Source organism: Oreochromis aureus, linkage group 7 (genome assembly GCF_013358895.1).
Source record: "Oreochromis aureus strain Israel breed Guangdong linkage group 7, ZZ_aureus, whole genome shotgun sequence".
NCBI lineage: Eukaryota > Metazoa > Chordata > Actinopteri > Cichliformes > Cichlidae > Oreochromis > Oreochromis aureus.
The window spans coordinates 5541109-5557103 of NC_052948.1; the positions used below are offsets into that span (position 1 = coordinate 5541109).

A 15995-nucleotide genomic window follows, 5' to 3' on the forward strand; every position below is an offset into this window, starting at 1 on the left:
GTCTGGGTGCTGTTGGCTAGTCTATAGGGTTCTGTGCATGCCTCCATGGATATGCCTCTCCACCACCAAATCGGTCACGGTGATCAACATTAGTGGCAGGCATTCTCCATGGCTTCTGCAGACCCTTTCACATCTGTCACATATGCTCAGGGTGAATCTGCTCTGTGAAAAGAACAGGGCGCCAGTGGTAGACCTATCAGTTCTGGTATTGTATGTTCAACGCCAATCGAGCTCTACAGTGCCGGACAGTGAGCACACGGCACGCTAGAGGATGTTAGAGTCTCATGAAGTCTGATCGCTTGGTCAGACACATTCACAACAGTGGCCTGCTGAAGGTCATTTTATAGGGTTTTAACAGTGCTCACCCTGTCCCCCTTGCACAAAAGGAGCAAATATCAGTCCTGCTGACAGGTTAAGGACTTACGGTTATGTCCAACAGTCAGAAAAGACCAGGAGGTAAAGAAATGTCAGTGACCTCCACCTGTAAAAAGATTGTTTGTTTTGGGGGTTGATTACCAACTCTCTCTAGTACTTAACTGATCAGATCAATTTCCCAGAAGTTTAACTGACTTGATGCTAAACTCTGATTAAAAACTGTTACACTGTTCAAAAAAAATTAAAGTATTTTGGTATATCTTCACTGTAAGGGTGAACTGTGTTTAGTGTGCAATAAGATTAGTGTACCGAGTTATGCATCACTAGAAAAGTGTTTCATATGTAGTTTGCACATAGTCCATTACTTATATGCAAATCTTTTATGTTACTTAATCATTGCATTCGGTTTGAAATAAAAATAAAAATATTTATACCATGTATACGTGTGTGTGTGTGTACGCACGCATGTGTGTGTGTGTGCGCATCTATCCCACTGACTCAGAACAGCTGCATTACAACTTTAGGATTTTAATTTGGATGAAATATTTGTGGCTTGGTATTGCATACCAGGAATCAAGTGTTTTCACCACCCTCTCCCAATGTTTTGGACTGACTAAGTCTTTAGACGCATGCAAAGTCATGATGTTTGTATGTTTTTCCACCACTGGCATCAACTGTGTTGGTGTTGCCCATACAACATCACATTTATGATGCTCTAGTGTCATTATGGAAACTGATTAAAATGCCAGGAGGGAAAAGAAAGCCAAGTATAAACTCAAAATAAATACTTTATTCATCTGAAAAGACTGGGAAATGACTGAGTTACAGCACCAAGCACTTGAAAAACAACTTAGCTCAATAAAAAAAATACAATAACACAGAAGAAAATAGCTCATAAAGGTAAATAATTACATTAAATGATGAGTGTAATTAAATGGTTTAATAAATAAAGTGAATAAATATGACATGAATATAAAAAATAAAAAAGATTTCAGTACATATACATATAAAGAAAGTGCCCATTTTAGCGCTATAGTACTTGAGGCTCAATCACAAAATTAAAAGAACATCCCAATTAAAAAACTTTTTTCCCCATTTTAATTAGCTGTCATGGCCGCATTTATCAGAAGAAAAAAAGAAGATTACAATGAAGATGAAAATAAGAAAGAGTAGAAACACTAAAAAAACGTTTGTGCTTGTATCCCATTTAGAGCTGAGCCAACACACTTTCATCCCAAACAACAAAAACAAAGAGATAAGGCCAACCCTGACTATAACATATTTTGCGAAACAGTACAATCACTCCAAATTCTGAAAAAGTTACAGGCCCTCTGTGCTCGAGTACAAAGAAATGAGAAGACTCACCAAACTGTATCCTGGTGCGGACAACTCCAACAGGTACATTATAGATCTTCTCCAAGTAGTTCTTTACATCGTACTTGGTCATTCTGTCCAGATATACCCAGAAAAACAGAAAACAGAACAGGGGTTATGGAGGCTTCCAAGAATAAGGCGTTGCATATGATAAGGATTAATCTGGATATGTGTTTGGAGAAACAACAGGCCAAGAGAAAATCTTTGAGGTTGAAGTCCAGCCCTTGCAGGGTTACATACTGGATCACTGTTGATCATATAATGCCACATTCACTTAACTGACACCTACACAGAAATGATGCAGCTCATTTCCACATTGCATTCCCATAAACTTTGTTGTTATATTATCCACTGTAACGGACAGGACACTCCCGTACAAACCCATATTCAGCTTTTATTCTATGGACCGTAAAGTGGAGAGGAGAAATGTGAGTGTCAGTGTTCATCCAATTAGCTGTCTGCAAGTATTGATCGCGTCCTGTGAAACCCTACACAGGAAGTAAGCCTGGCACCAACTGATCCGGCAGGCCAGCCTAGCTAAAGCTAGCCTGCTGGGCAGCATTTGAAGCAGATTCCTCTGACTAGGGAAAGAAAGGCTTTTAACTGCTAATCAATCAAGCCAATTGAATTAGCCTGGTAGAAAGCACTTCCCAAATGCGTCTGACAAAGTGCTTAATAGCGACGCTGTGGTCTGACATGAGTGCCTCGGATATGGCATCTTCTATCACCTCATACGTTTCTTTAATAGAACAGGATAATGTAATATTCACCGTTTTTCCAAGGTGACGGCCCGATACCTTGAGTTGTTGTAACAATATTAGTTGAGGCAAACATTTGCATGAGAAAACCCCATCTGTGAACACAAAGACTCTTTGTACTTAAGAGTGATGTAATATATGTTCACATGCTGTACAAACAATTGCCTTTTCCCCCTATAATAGACTAAAGTTTGGCAAACCTGACACTGGTACAGAACTAAAATCCTTCTCTTTGACCTTTCTAAGATTTGTGCATTGAGGCCTTGCTCTTTTTGATACTTGAATAAGTATTTCCACATTCCATTCCACCATTTAATCAGACCATATGGCTTGATATGGTGACTTTTGACCATCACAGGGTTTCCACTAAACATCAACTTCAGACAGTTGCCTAGCTATGAAAAGTGAGAATCAACTTAAAAGTGAGTTTCATCCTCTCAACATTCACTCGTGGTCCTGGTCCACTAGGGGGATTGGTGTGAAGAGGCTTCTGCTTCACTGTGACAAAAAAGGATCTTGTTGAGAGCACTTCTAGATGCATTTGTCTCCACTGTCAAGAGGAAAGAGATGTGGCATGCAAATCTGTCTTCTGCTCCATTTACGCTCCCCCCCACCCCATAACTACCGTCTCACAGTGTGTGTGCCAGAGGGCAGTGAAGCAGAGCAAAGTGACCAGGGGTACGTCAGATCAAGAGGGGAAGAAAGACTGATTACACAGTCGGTTTTTCCTAGAAAGCAGTTGCGCGGAACTGGAAGAGAAGAAAGTGGCTTAGAGGCCGCTGAGGTCTCTTCTGGATCATTAGCACAGTGAACTGATCCTGATTAATGAGGAGAATATTTCTAAATCCCAACTGCTTTTACAACTCAAATTATCCAGCCACCACAAACACAGCAATGGCATCCATCATAGAAAAAAACAAAAAAACAAAAAACGTTCTATTACCAGGTTATATAAATTTCTGTTTTTTGGGGGTAGAGGTAATGTTTCTGCTGCTGGATACAACAGCTTCTAGCATATATGTACAATGCGAGATTCATGTTTGTATTATGTTATATACTTGGCAACAATTGTCTTCCAAACTAAAACTGTTTCCAAAAAAGTTGTGATACATGTAAAATGGAAACATTTTAAAAAAAGCAATGACTCAAAAATCATTCAAAGCCAATATTTAATTAAAACTAGTGCAAAGACAACATGTAAAATCATGAAACGGTGGATATTTTTTTTTTTATACACTTCCATTTCTTTTTTTTATAATCACATCTAATTTGACCTCAGTTGCTTTGTGTGTTGCATCACCTTTTGCTAACTGTAACCATTAAAAAGACAAATTGCTGTAATAACTGAACACAAAGGGTTGTCCCATCATGTGTTTGGGCCATCCGTTATTATTTTTTTCTGTTTTTGCTTCTTGAAGCCCAAAATGCTTTAGCCAGCCATGTCAGAAAAGAGCAAATGAACAGTCATATGATACAGAGGCTGAACCAAAATTGAAACCGAAGCTCGCTGTGAAACAGCCATAGTAAAGTAATGAGGGTACCGGTAGCTCTTGACTGATCGGCAAAAATGCGACATATCTAGCTCCAACGTGAGTTTGTTTATTTGACATTACTCAAATAAACAAACAAACAAAAAAACTGTTATCCAAGTTTTTGGCACTCATTTATAACCACAAGCAGACAAAAACTGATAAAGTTGTGTTTTTTCTCTTCATTATGTATTGTGTGGAGTTAACTGATAAATAATCTTCATGGCATTGCTTGTATGTTTAACTGCTTTGCATTTTTATACAGTACTCTATATTCATACACGCAGACACTTGACTCAGGTCACAGGAAAAACAGCCATCTCATGTAACCCCTGTCAATACATAACTCCCATCTCAGCTACAAACCAGGATCCAATCTGAAAGAAAGCCTTGGGCTGAAAGCTGAGGAGAAAATGTCAAGTTAAGTGTGCACATAAACAAGGCTAAACTTAGACAAAGGGCGTGGCGTCTCCAGCAGCGATGCAGGCAGCATCTGATCATCATCCCAGTATAAACACCCATCTGACTCCACAAGCTAACCTTTCGCACTTCTGCCTCTCAGGAAGAATGAAAACCTGTCTCCAGCAACTGCTAAGGCTAACGGCATCGTTCCTCAGCAACTGGTATATATTTATACGCAAACACTCATGCGACAAAGATTCCTCAGCCAAAGTGATGAAAGAACTCCAAACACAAAACCTAGAAGGGCATCAGATGACGCAGACGATGGATTAGGTTCAATTATGGTCCGTTGTTGCCAAGCAGGTTTAATTCAGGAACACTAGCTTCATTGTCAGAAAACAGTTTAAAAAGTTATATTGTTCTGCATTGTTAAAGGGGGAGTGTAAAGGGAGACAAGAGACCTTGATCTAATATCATGCAGTGTTAAAGAAAAAAGGGCTGGAAGCAGGATGACATAAACGAGGTAAAGCTTTTGAAGCTTTTGCTCTGTCTGGCTGTGATATGGTTGTTTATGTGCGACAATAAAGCAGATTCATCAACCTGCAGATTAACCTACTTGCAGTTGCTTTCAAATGTAATCTCTCACTTGCAAAGAATCTACAAGCTTCTGGATTGTTCCTATTCTGAAGTGTGGGCTAACTCGCATGGAGCCAACAAGATTATCAGTATCACATCCATTAGTTTTAGGTAGTCCATTTACACCTGTGCTCTGAAAGCATGAAAGAAGTAGGTGAAAGGACACATTTGAAAAAGAGCAAGAGGCGGCTTTGACAGTGTATGACCATACTGAAATTTCTCAGACTAGTGCCACTACCAAAGACATAGGTGATGTCCCTGATATACATAAAGACTTTTATTGCCACACACTAGCAATGAATTCCAGAAGTTGATAAAAGTTGATAAATTCCTTGATGAATTGCAACAACGACAACGAACAACAAAACAAAATAATCATGTTATTTGAAAGCGCCTTTCAAGAGCTATAGGAAGCCTAGGAAGCCTACTATGAAACCATGACACTCCCAGTGCGATACCGGCTGAGGAATGAATGTCTGTCAACTGCAAATAAAGTAGGGCTGGGCGATATATCGAGTTTTTTAAAAATATCTATATATTTTTATAAGAGATATAAGATGTGACAATATCCTTTATATCAATATAGTCTGTGTTACGTTATAATTATAGTTGTGGAGCCACAAGTTTGCCTCTCTTTCGTCCACTTTTGTCTTTACGCAACGTTACTCAACCTCGCCTCTCTCCTTCACTGAGCACAACTCCCCCTCCTCCCCCATCGCTTCACCTGCAGGCAGTGACAAGATGGACACAGCAAATCTCCGTTAACGAGTTACTGCGCATCGCCCCGTGCGTGGGGCTGGACGGCGTCAACGTGTTAACGAGCTAACCACGCTAACGCCATGCAGCCCAGAGGGGCTGCACAGCCTAAAATCCTTTAATTCTCTCAAAAGTTGACAGTGCGCCTTTTGTATGAATTCTGGTTGTGCTTGATGACCACGAACCGATTTTATGTGATACACAGCGCACAGCAATCTGTCAAAAAATGTTTTAGTTCGACTTTGGTAAGCTACGGAGCTGCACCGCTTGATGGATTGTCGGAGCATTACGGCTACCGAGGAGCCTCGCGTAGTAATACGTACTGTGCTTCAACGTAATATTACCGTATTGTGTGTGTATAAGGACCATAAATGACACCTGTTAAGAGACGTGGTTAGGAAGCGGATTTCAAACTCCAGGCTGTCAGTTACGCAGTAGAAGTTGGGAACAGAGCAGCTGTAAAATCTGTCTCTTTTGTTATTATGCTCAGCGTCTTTTAGTTTACATTTTGACTGCACAATTGTGAGCTTTTTGTTATGCACAAAAACAACAGTTTTATTTTATTTATGGAGCATTATTATTTAATAAAATGCTCATAATTTATTTTTGAGTAGTTTTTTCATGTACATCTATGCTGTATGTTAATAAAAGTGCCTGTGTGACATCTGGGACACAGCTTTGACTAAGAACTCTCTTTTTGTTCTTACTTTATGGCTTTAAAAAAAAAAAAAAATATATCAAGATATATATCTTATATCGCCATCCAGCTAAAAAATATCGAGATATGAATTTTGGGTCATATCGCCCAGCTCTAAAATAAAGGTCCCAGGCTTGACTTGCCCTACCAATGCTGCAGTTATGTGGCTTGTCACAGGCTTTAACGGAGAACAAATGCCATGTTTAAAGTTTCACTCAACAAAAAAAAACTCCCATGAGAACTGTTTTCCTTAATGTGTCAACACAATCTCGTGTGTGTGTGTGTGTGTGTGTGTGTGTGTGTGTGTGTGTGTGTGTGTGTGTGTGTGTATAAACACGCTAATGCTATAGACTGCACTCAGCACCTGACCCAAAATGACCCATAGTTTGGTGATACAAACTTTTACAGAGCCTTTATATGGTTAAAGAAAATTGTTTACTAGTTACAAATTGGGCAGGTGATTCAATGTTCTGTAATAAGCTTTGACAACCTGCTACCCAAGTTCAATTCAATGTTATTTATATAGCACTAGGCTGTGCGATATGACCAAAATCTCATATTCGATATTAAGACATCTATCGTCCGATAACGATATAAATCACAAATGTAACATTTTCTGTAAATTCTGTGAATGTCGGGCAGCTCGACTTATGTGAAGTGTTTCCAGCTGGGCATCGCACCTGGACTCAGTGTTTTAACTGATGCATGAAACGATACATTTTTAGACATAGGTTGTAACGGCCGCCGCGTTTTCTTTGTGAGTATTTATTACACAGCGTGCTGCGGGAAAAGCCCGTTCTAACGTTTGAGTCTAAGGTTTATTTTTTAGCACCTGACGGCTCTTTTTTGCTTCTCATCCGTAAATACTCTGCATCTTTCACGTGATTCAGTTTATTTTGAAAAGTCTCAACAGGATCCTGAGCTTTATTGTGAAAGGTTTATGTGGAAAATAAACAAGCGGACACGAGGTGGTTTTACCGTCGTTGTTGCTAACGACAACGATAAAAACAAGCGCTTGTCCGTCTGTAGTGTGGTTATATTAAATATAAGAGAAAGAGAGAACTTTAGGAAATTAATATAGCCACTACAGTGACCATCAAAATAATGAAAAAATATTGCCATAAACAGTTTATTTTGCGACACCACGAAACAAACGATATCGTAAAATGAAACGATAGACGTTTTTATATCGTCATCCGATATATATCGTTATATCGAACAGCCCTATATAGCACCAATTCACAAAAAGAGTCCCTTCAATTCGCCTTTATATTGCAGGATCATGGTGATTCATATGTCAAGTATCAAGTTCTACTATAGTACTGTGCAAAAGTCTTAAGCCAGCATTTCTTTATATTTTGTTTCCGAGCATCTTGCAGTTTCCAGCCTTTCTCAAAGTCTTTCAAACCGTTTTTCTGAACATTGGCTGCTTTTTCACTCATTTTTAGTCCAGTACTTTATTTTTTCAGAGTTGTTTGTTAAACTACTTACTACTTACATATGAATCACTCAATCGCAAAGGGCCACCTTAGTCAGGGATGGGCCAGTGTTGGGTCTACATAGACAACTTAGCAAACTTAGCAACTTATACTCTGTCTATAGCAGATGAACAGTGTCTGAAAGTCATGTCAAATAGGAAGAACATCCAGCAAAGACCTGAAACAGGACCTGAGTGATGCATCTGGCCTTTCCATTGATCTGCATCCTGTTAATTTAAGTAATATCAGATGCATTATCATCATAGTCTAAATGGAAGGGTGACTGTCAAGAAGCCATTCTAAAGGATGGCAAAACAGGTAGAAAGCCTGAGGCATGCCAAATTATATATTTTAAAAAAGTTAAACAAAAAAAAAAAAAAAAAAAAAAAAAAAATCCATGCCTGAAAGTCTTACAGAATGATTAATCCAAAATAAAAATTTGCGGCTCAAATGATCGTCATCTGTAAGACAAATTGTAGCTGGGGATCTTGTCAAAATTGGTGGAATTATGAACACAAAAATGTACCATCAGATTTTTATTCCACTCTAAAAACATTACATTGTAAGAATATGGCACTGCTCTTGACTCAAAAGGTAGAGTAGGTCATCTGCTAATCTGGAGGTCTGTGATTGAGACCACCTGGACAGTGTGGTGGTAAGTCTACACACCTCTGCAGCGGGGATGAAGTTCAATTCCCACCCGGTATCCAGTAAGGGTCCTGGCTAGACCCCCCATGCTAAAAACCAGCCCTGGAATGGCGCGGCTACATCCGCAGCCTGTCCGCAGTTCAGGACACAAGCATTTCCATTTCACTACACTATATGTTGTTCTGTGTATGTGACCAAAAAAAAAAAAAAAATTGTATTTAATTTTTGTATTTAAATCCAAATGTCTAGGAACAAAGCGCTGTGTGAAGGGTTGAATTAGGCTTGTGGCCTACAAAGGTTAGAGTAGAAAAGTATATTATAGTGCTTTATTTCCTTTTTTTAAGATAAACGCCACTTTGTATAAGCTTGATTTTGCTGTCACAACATGGAAAGATTGTTTTGTTCAGAAACTACTGAAAGACATTTAATTGGCCCCTTGTTTGACTAAAGAAAAAAAAGAGCTGCATCAAATTTTTTGGCTGTTCATTGTCTTTTTGGTTGACAGCTTGCAAGTGACAGGCACACATGACAGTTTAAAAACACTGCCCCTCCCTTAAGATCACATCAGAGGGCTTATTATTATTAGGCTTATTATGAACATATAACACCACCCCCCCACCCCCGACACTGATGTGGCACCCAGTATAGAACCAGTTCCATCTATTTCATCCAACAACAACAAAAAAAGAAGACTAGTGGTAGTACAAAGCTACCACACAGACATCACTATTGGAACCACTGACGTCAATGGTTCTGGGACGGGTTACATCAAGAAAGTCACCAATGACCAGCCAATGCAGCCCACAGACTCCATCCACCATGACTTGATAATATCCTAGCGTTACATAGTAAAGCTATTAAACATTCAGTCCAGAGAATCAGAATCAGGGAGAACTGGTTCTGCACCAGAACCCGATGGAAAGAGGTATTGGTGAGAAAGTAAGAAGCCAAGGAGGGTTTTTTTCTGAATAGTGTAGACTCAGCAAGAGGTGTGACTGGAGCAGGAGTGTGAGACTTTGCTTTTCTGGTCATTACAGGGGCCTTTAAAAAATGAGAAAAAAATATATATTTAAATTCAGTATCTTAGAGCTAAACTGATGATCGACTATCACTTAGGGAAAGAAATCTCAGGCGTTTCCAGGAAACATATTCAAATGCCAAGATATGAACGTGAAAATCTGGCCCCATCTCTAATTTACACATATGAGCTGACTGTTTGAATTTCTCTTGCATCAACTAACTTCATATCATCATATAACAGAAATGCATAAACGCTTGTCTCAAAAGATCAGGAGCCTTCCTCAAAAAAGCACAGCTGAAACTTTTTTTTGCATGCTGTGTGACTTAATAAGGCCTTTATATATACACACACACACACACACACACTAGTGTAAACATCGAAGGTACACTACACAGCCCATACATACTCATACATGCACACATGAACATCAAAGTGCACTGCGTCAAAGTGGCTTAGCGGTGAGAATGAAACAGGAGAGTATCTTCTGCACAGATAAAAGGCAAATGAAAGCCGCTTCACATTGTTGGCCTGCCCATTGTCAATTTTAGGTTGAGATACGTACAGTCTCTACTTTAACCCTCCCATCTTCAGAGACAATACACACACATAAGGTGCTAAACACTAAGTATCAAGATCATAGTAGCCGACTTTGTTTAGAGGGAAAGCTGCCGAGGAACCTGAGACTTGGGGAGAAAAGAGACAGTTGAGAAGTCGTGTGAAGGATTAGAGTTTTTTGTTTGCCCTGCGGCCTGACAATAGAACAAAAATAGATCAAAGAGCAGGTCATTGAAAGTCACAAAAGTTCTTACCGAGAAACAGGTCAATAGACTTAACATCACTAATCTACAGGCTAAATGACTTAATATGACATTAACTTGGGTTTACAAGCATGAAAAAAATGGCACAGTTTCAAACGTGTGTTTATTACGTTGAACAGGTGACCAGATATACTGGTGACTCCAACACTGTTAGGTCCAGGAACTGAACCGTTGGCAAAAGAAATCGTGAGCTGCAGTATAACAGGGTCAGTTTGCTCAAGTCTGATTACAGTGAGAAACCACAGCATGGTCTGGTTTCATAGTTATTAGTCTGCATAGCATGAAATGTGACTGAGTAGCAGACTCAAGTGAAAGTTCAATGGCGTGCTCTTTTCTTTGTGTGCATGTGTGCGTGTGTGTGAGAGAGAGTGTACTGGCCCCTCGCCATGCCAGGTGAGTACAAGAAGGTGTGCGTGGGTGTGAGCCTAGAAATTTGATGATGTTATAGAACAGAGGGGAAAAACTTGCATAGCACAAAAGGTTTGAGAACAATCAAAAAGACCAACAAATACCTCCCTCTGGCAGGTAGAAAGAGAACTTCCAGAGAACACAGCCCAGGTGTCTGAAAAAACAAGTGCCAAAGAAGGATTGATTTTGGACACATAGCAAAGTGCTTAAGAAAAGCACAATAAACAGCAGGCCCAGGGTGGGACAGAGGGGAAGGATGGAGGAAGACATGCCAGAAAGTGAGTGATACTGCCAAAAAGTATGAAAACTAGAGAAAAGCAAAAGAGATCAAGACAAACAACTATGGATATCTAGCTCCCAGGTGTCAGCGAGATAAAGGCCACCTTGTGTTATTCTCTTGAGAACACCAACAGTTACCAGTTCTCATTAACAGCTGCTCGGCTCTAAAATTTACCCACGCTTACACCGCCTACACTTGAGAATCATAACTACAACAGCTTTCACTGCCACAGTGACTCAGACTTATCAATAAGCTGGGAGTGGGAGTGACATTTGTTTTGTCATTGTCTCTCTGTGTGGGTCCATTTACTACGATGTTGGTAAGAAAGGTGAAAAAATAACAGTGTTTCCAAGCACACACCGAGGCCCCAGCAGTGTATCAATCAGCCATGCACCTCTCGCAGGCATCAAAGACTGTGAGGAAAAAAACAGAACACCTTACACACCCTTATAAACACACACGCACCCTGCACTTACCCAGTTTTGTGCATATATACACAAAGAAACACACAATTCGCACAAACTGACTCACTCACACTTACAAGTATATACAGAAACACACACACACACACACACACACACACACACACAAACACACACACACAATTACATAAGCACCCTAGGAGTTTGGCAGAGAAGAGGCAAGAATCAGAGTGGGAGGCCAGGCACCTGGATGAACAGATTATGGTCTAAACCCCACCAGAGACACATAGATGATCTGCCTCAAACTTCAATTTTTCTCCCCAGTGTGGGTTCTGGGCTTCTCATTGCCTCAGGAGCGCTGGTAACCTCAGTGACCTTGGCTTGTAGCGGTAGTCAAAATCAGCTTGTCACTATTAAGTGCTGACTGGACCTCCTGTTGCGTTTTGTGACGCAGTAGATACAGCAGAAACTTGACAAAATAAGAACATCGTATCTACACAGACAAGATTAGTTTTGCCTTCGCTTTCTGTCTCGCTGTTGATGCAGCTTCTCTGAGAGACTAATGGTGAAGACTCGATGTGTCCAAACTGACTCAAACGCCCCAGTTCAAAGCCAAATAAAAGTACTTTTGACCTCACCTCACGCATCACTCTCCATGTGAGAGTGACATGACGGCCTGTCACAAGTCATTGTTGCAACTAAGCTCATTAGAGGATAATCATGAGGTGGTACACACTATCTACACTATGGAAGACTGAGGCCTCCGTTTTCTGTTTTTGAGCCTGTCACACCACCTGGTGGCCACAATATCAAACATCAGAGACATATTACTGGTCCTGCAAGACCATTACTGTGCCAGTAAAAATAAATTATTGCAGAGTAAATGCAAAACATATGCTCATCGTACCATACGTTCAACTGAAACTACTATAGTCTAAACTCTAAAATAAATTTACAGCCTATACAGGGCAAAAAAAATGTTCTTGGTCTTTTTAAAGTTTATTATATCTTTAAGTTTAGTGTAGTTTTGTTTTGTTCTCTTCTTGGATTAGTCACTTGGCCACTCTTACTCATTCGTGCTGTGTTCATCATCATTCGTGTATGGAGAAAAAAAAAAGAAGAAAAAAGGAGCCTCAATCCAAGGAAATCTGCTCTAGGGCTGAACAGCTTGTACTTAAACAGAGAGATAGAGTGAATGCTTACAAAGGGCCAGTATGTACAAGTAAAGCATTTGTGATTTTTGATTAATGTGTGTACAAATTTACAACTGGAACAATACACAGACTTCAAACGATAAGCACCTGCATTTATGGGCACCGACAGCCTGAAAGGACCAAACAAACAGACTAGTATGTAATTTATGGCGCCGTGGAAAAAGACAGGAAAAAACACTGTGGCAATAAAACTATAAATGAAATATTCCACTGACGTAAAAGTATTTTAAATCAGAGGCATTATATCTGATATGTAAGTTATAATAATTATTTACAACAAGCTCCATCATGAGATCTGTTAAATTAATATGTTAGGAAATACTCAAATCTCTCCCAAAAGACTTTTTCAAGACTTTTCATTTACAGTTCAGAAAGAGGTGATTAGAGGCAAGTGCTAGTGATTGTAAAAGACAATTTGCTTGAAAAAGTAACTATGCATTTAAATAAAGTAGTATTAACAGGAAGTTAAGCCATGGGATTTACTGGCCGCTCTACACATCAAGTCATCATATTAGCAGTGTTTCCCTGAGTGTCACACGGAGCTGAAATTAATCAAGTATGCATACAGTGAGTGAATGACAAATAAAATATTGAGTTTTGTTGATTTTTTTTTTTTTAAGGGTTGGGGGATGTGAGCTGAGACACTGTGAGGCCTTTGTGAGGTACATCAGGGAAAAGAGTGGCATTAGAATACCTAAATGTAAACTAAAAGACAATTTTCAATCTCAGTGAACTGATGTTGGGTCACAAACACATTTAAAATAGAGAAGAATATAACACGCAAGAGACTGTAATTTAGTTTTCCAGCAATCAGCTTTATGTTTTCCTACTCAAGAATAATAGGCATCCATTAGCTTAAACACTAAAACTTGGAAACCACACTTTTATATTTTATGGACAAATAACCATGTCTAAACTTGAGGCAACCTTGAGAATACATACAGACTCACTAATCTGTGCATAGTAAAACTTTCTCCAAGTATTATGTGCAGCAAAATCAATTTACCTGAGAATGGTGTGATAACTAAAGGTGTACAGTAATGAACTTATGCACATTAACGTTTATAATCAAAGACTTACTCCATTGGGATGCGAAACTGGACAGTGTCTTGAGGCTGCTCTTTTCCCGGCCTCACCAGGGTCAGAAACCAGCTAGGTCTGAAGATCCTCAGCTGGGGATTGCCCAGCTGGTAGAGAGGATATCTGAGGAGATATGCACAGGCTGGCTCTTATTATCCTTGATATCATTCCCACGAATCCTATAATATTGTCTAAAAATCAAAATAACTGCTACCCAGATAATCAAGTAAAATTATGTCTTTAATCTTTGTTTGATTTAAGATAAGCAGCTGAGGTCAGTCCAGCACCAAGAGGGTTCCCTTTTCCCTTTCTTTTCTAATATCTGGAACAGTTCCTTAAACTTTCAGCTCACGCAAATGCGTAGAATCAAATTTCTTTGGAGATTTTACTCACTGCCACATAAGCAGGGAGCACATCTTTCCTTCTACTTAGTTAAGAGAAATTGAAAAAACAAATAGAAACTAGAAAATATGTTTTCTGAAGAAACTGCAGTGTGGATGCTGATAGCTAAATGTTTTGAGCTGAAATAGAAATAGGAATGGGCAAGAATAACTTAGCATTGTCTGAAATCAAGAGCACTGAACTACAGAGGGCTTGACCAGGGATGTCAAATTTAGTTTACATCAAGGGCCACATAAGGTCCACTTTGATCTTAAGCTGGCTGAATAAAACTCTGCTTTTTGTCAGTGTAAATAGATCTCCCTACACATTTAATCCCTGAGATATCTTAATATAAAATAAAGAAGTGCATTTTCAACAGCACATCGCAGTTTTTCTACATGAAAAATGTGAAAGATTACAGAAAAGTTCTGGCAGCTCACTGCCCAAACTGTCCCTTATTTATAAAACTTAACGTTTTGTTAATGTTTGAAATTTTCTTGTTTTAACTTAAATTTCTATAGTAGACAGTAAGAAATGGGAGCTTTTCTGTCATTTAACTGTTCTATTACTTAAATTGATTCAGTGTAGTATGAATGGCTATGGGGGAGGTCATCATCAGCAGGAAAAGCTGTAAAACTTATGAAAATACAGTTAACCCAGCGGGCAGGATCGGGGCCTTATGTTTAGCACTCCTGGTCTAGATCTAAGGATGTGAGGTCAAAGATGTGTCTTCCTCCAGCAACAAACTTGTGGCTAGCAGCATCACCTGTCCTTATCTCCTTTACATACTAAATCCAGCCAGTAAATGGGGGGGGGGATATGAGACACTGAGACAATCTTTTATTACACACACACACACACACACACACACACACACGCGCGCGTTAGGTTTGCACTGTCATGCTTTATAATAACTTCTCCCTGAAACTTGAAAAAAGAGACGAATCCAAGTCTCCAAACCTAAATGATCAAATATTAGCAGTGCAGCATTTTATTGGATCTTGAGCAAATATTTTTTAAAAAAAGTGTTTATGATGTTTCTGTTTAGCGGTGGACCCCTATTAGGCAAGATCATTTGTATTTACGTAGCTCAGCAATACAAGCTACACATTTCCCGTGCAATGTCTACGGTGCACTAATTACAGCACCCTGTATTGATAAGCCTGGGTTAAACCTCGTAAACAGTCACATTACTCCTACGATGATTTAATATTGCCGCAGATTAGTTGCAGCATTTTCACCAACCTGCAAAGTGACTGCACAACAACTCCAGCATCATGTTATCTGCCGTTTGTTTTTAGCATAGCAGGCTAGCGCCAGCTAGGTTCTTGTTGCTTAGTTATCTGAAATTCACAGTGAGCACATAACTCGCAGTCTAAAATACACTGACAGTTATTGACAGCAACGTGGACTAAGCCGACTGCATTCAGGACAGAGTGCATACAGGCCAGCTGGGAGCCTGAGACATGCTAGCAATGGCTTGTTTTCTTTGGTTAAACTGCCAGAAAAGATGACTAGCAATGTAAGCACGAGTAAAACTGAGGCTTGTTATTTAAACAAAACACTTGATACTCACAGCAGTCGCGTTACTGGCATCACTAGAAATTCTTACTGACAGACATAAGCTGATAGTTACTTTATAGTTTTTCAAGGTTGTCAAATCCTACACGTGCAGGGATGTGCTTCCGGGAACATTGGCACTGCGCAAGCGCATTGGA

The 15995-nt window shown here is 39.5% G+C and overlaps 1 protein-coding gene across 1 annotated transcript in view; it reads right to left on the minus strand.

The window, feature by feature from the left end:
• Positions 1-15995, minus strand: part of mrpl23 (mitochondrial ribosomal protein L23) — a 59052-nt gene extending 43057 nt beyond the window's left edge. Inside the window, exons 1-3 of the mRNA XM_031756499.2 lie at positions 15854-15995; positions 13897-14019; positions 1741-1823 (exon numbers count right to left, since the gene is read on the minus strand). Of these exons, the coding sequence (XP_031612359.1) occupies positions 1741-1823; positions 13897-14019; positions 15854-15873 (226 nt within the window). The 5' untranslated portion in view covers positions 15874-15995. The remainder of the gene's footprint in view (positions 1-1740; positions 1824-13896; positions 14020-15853) is intronic.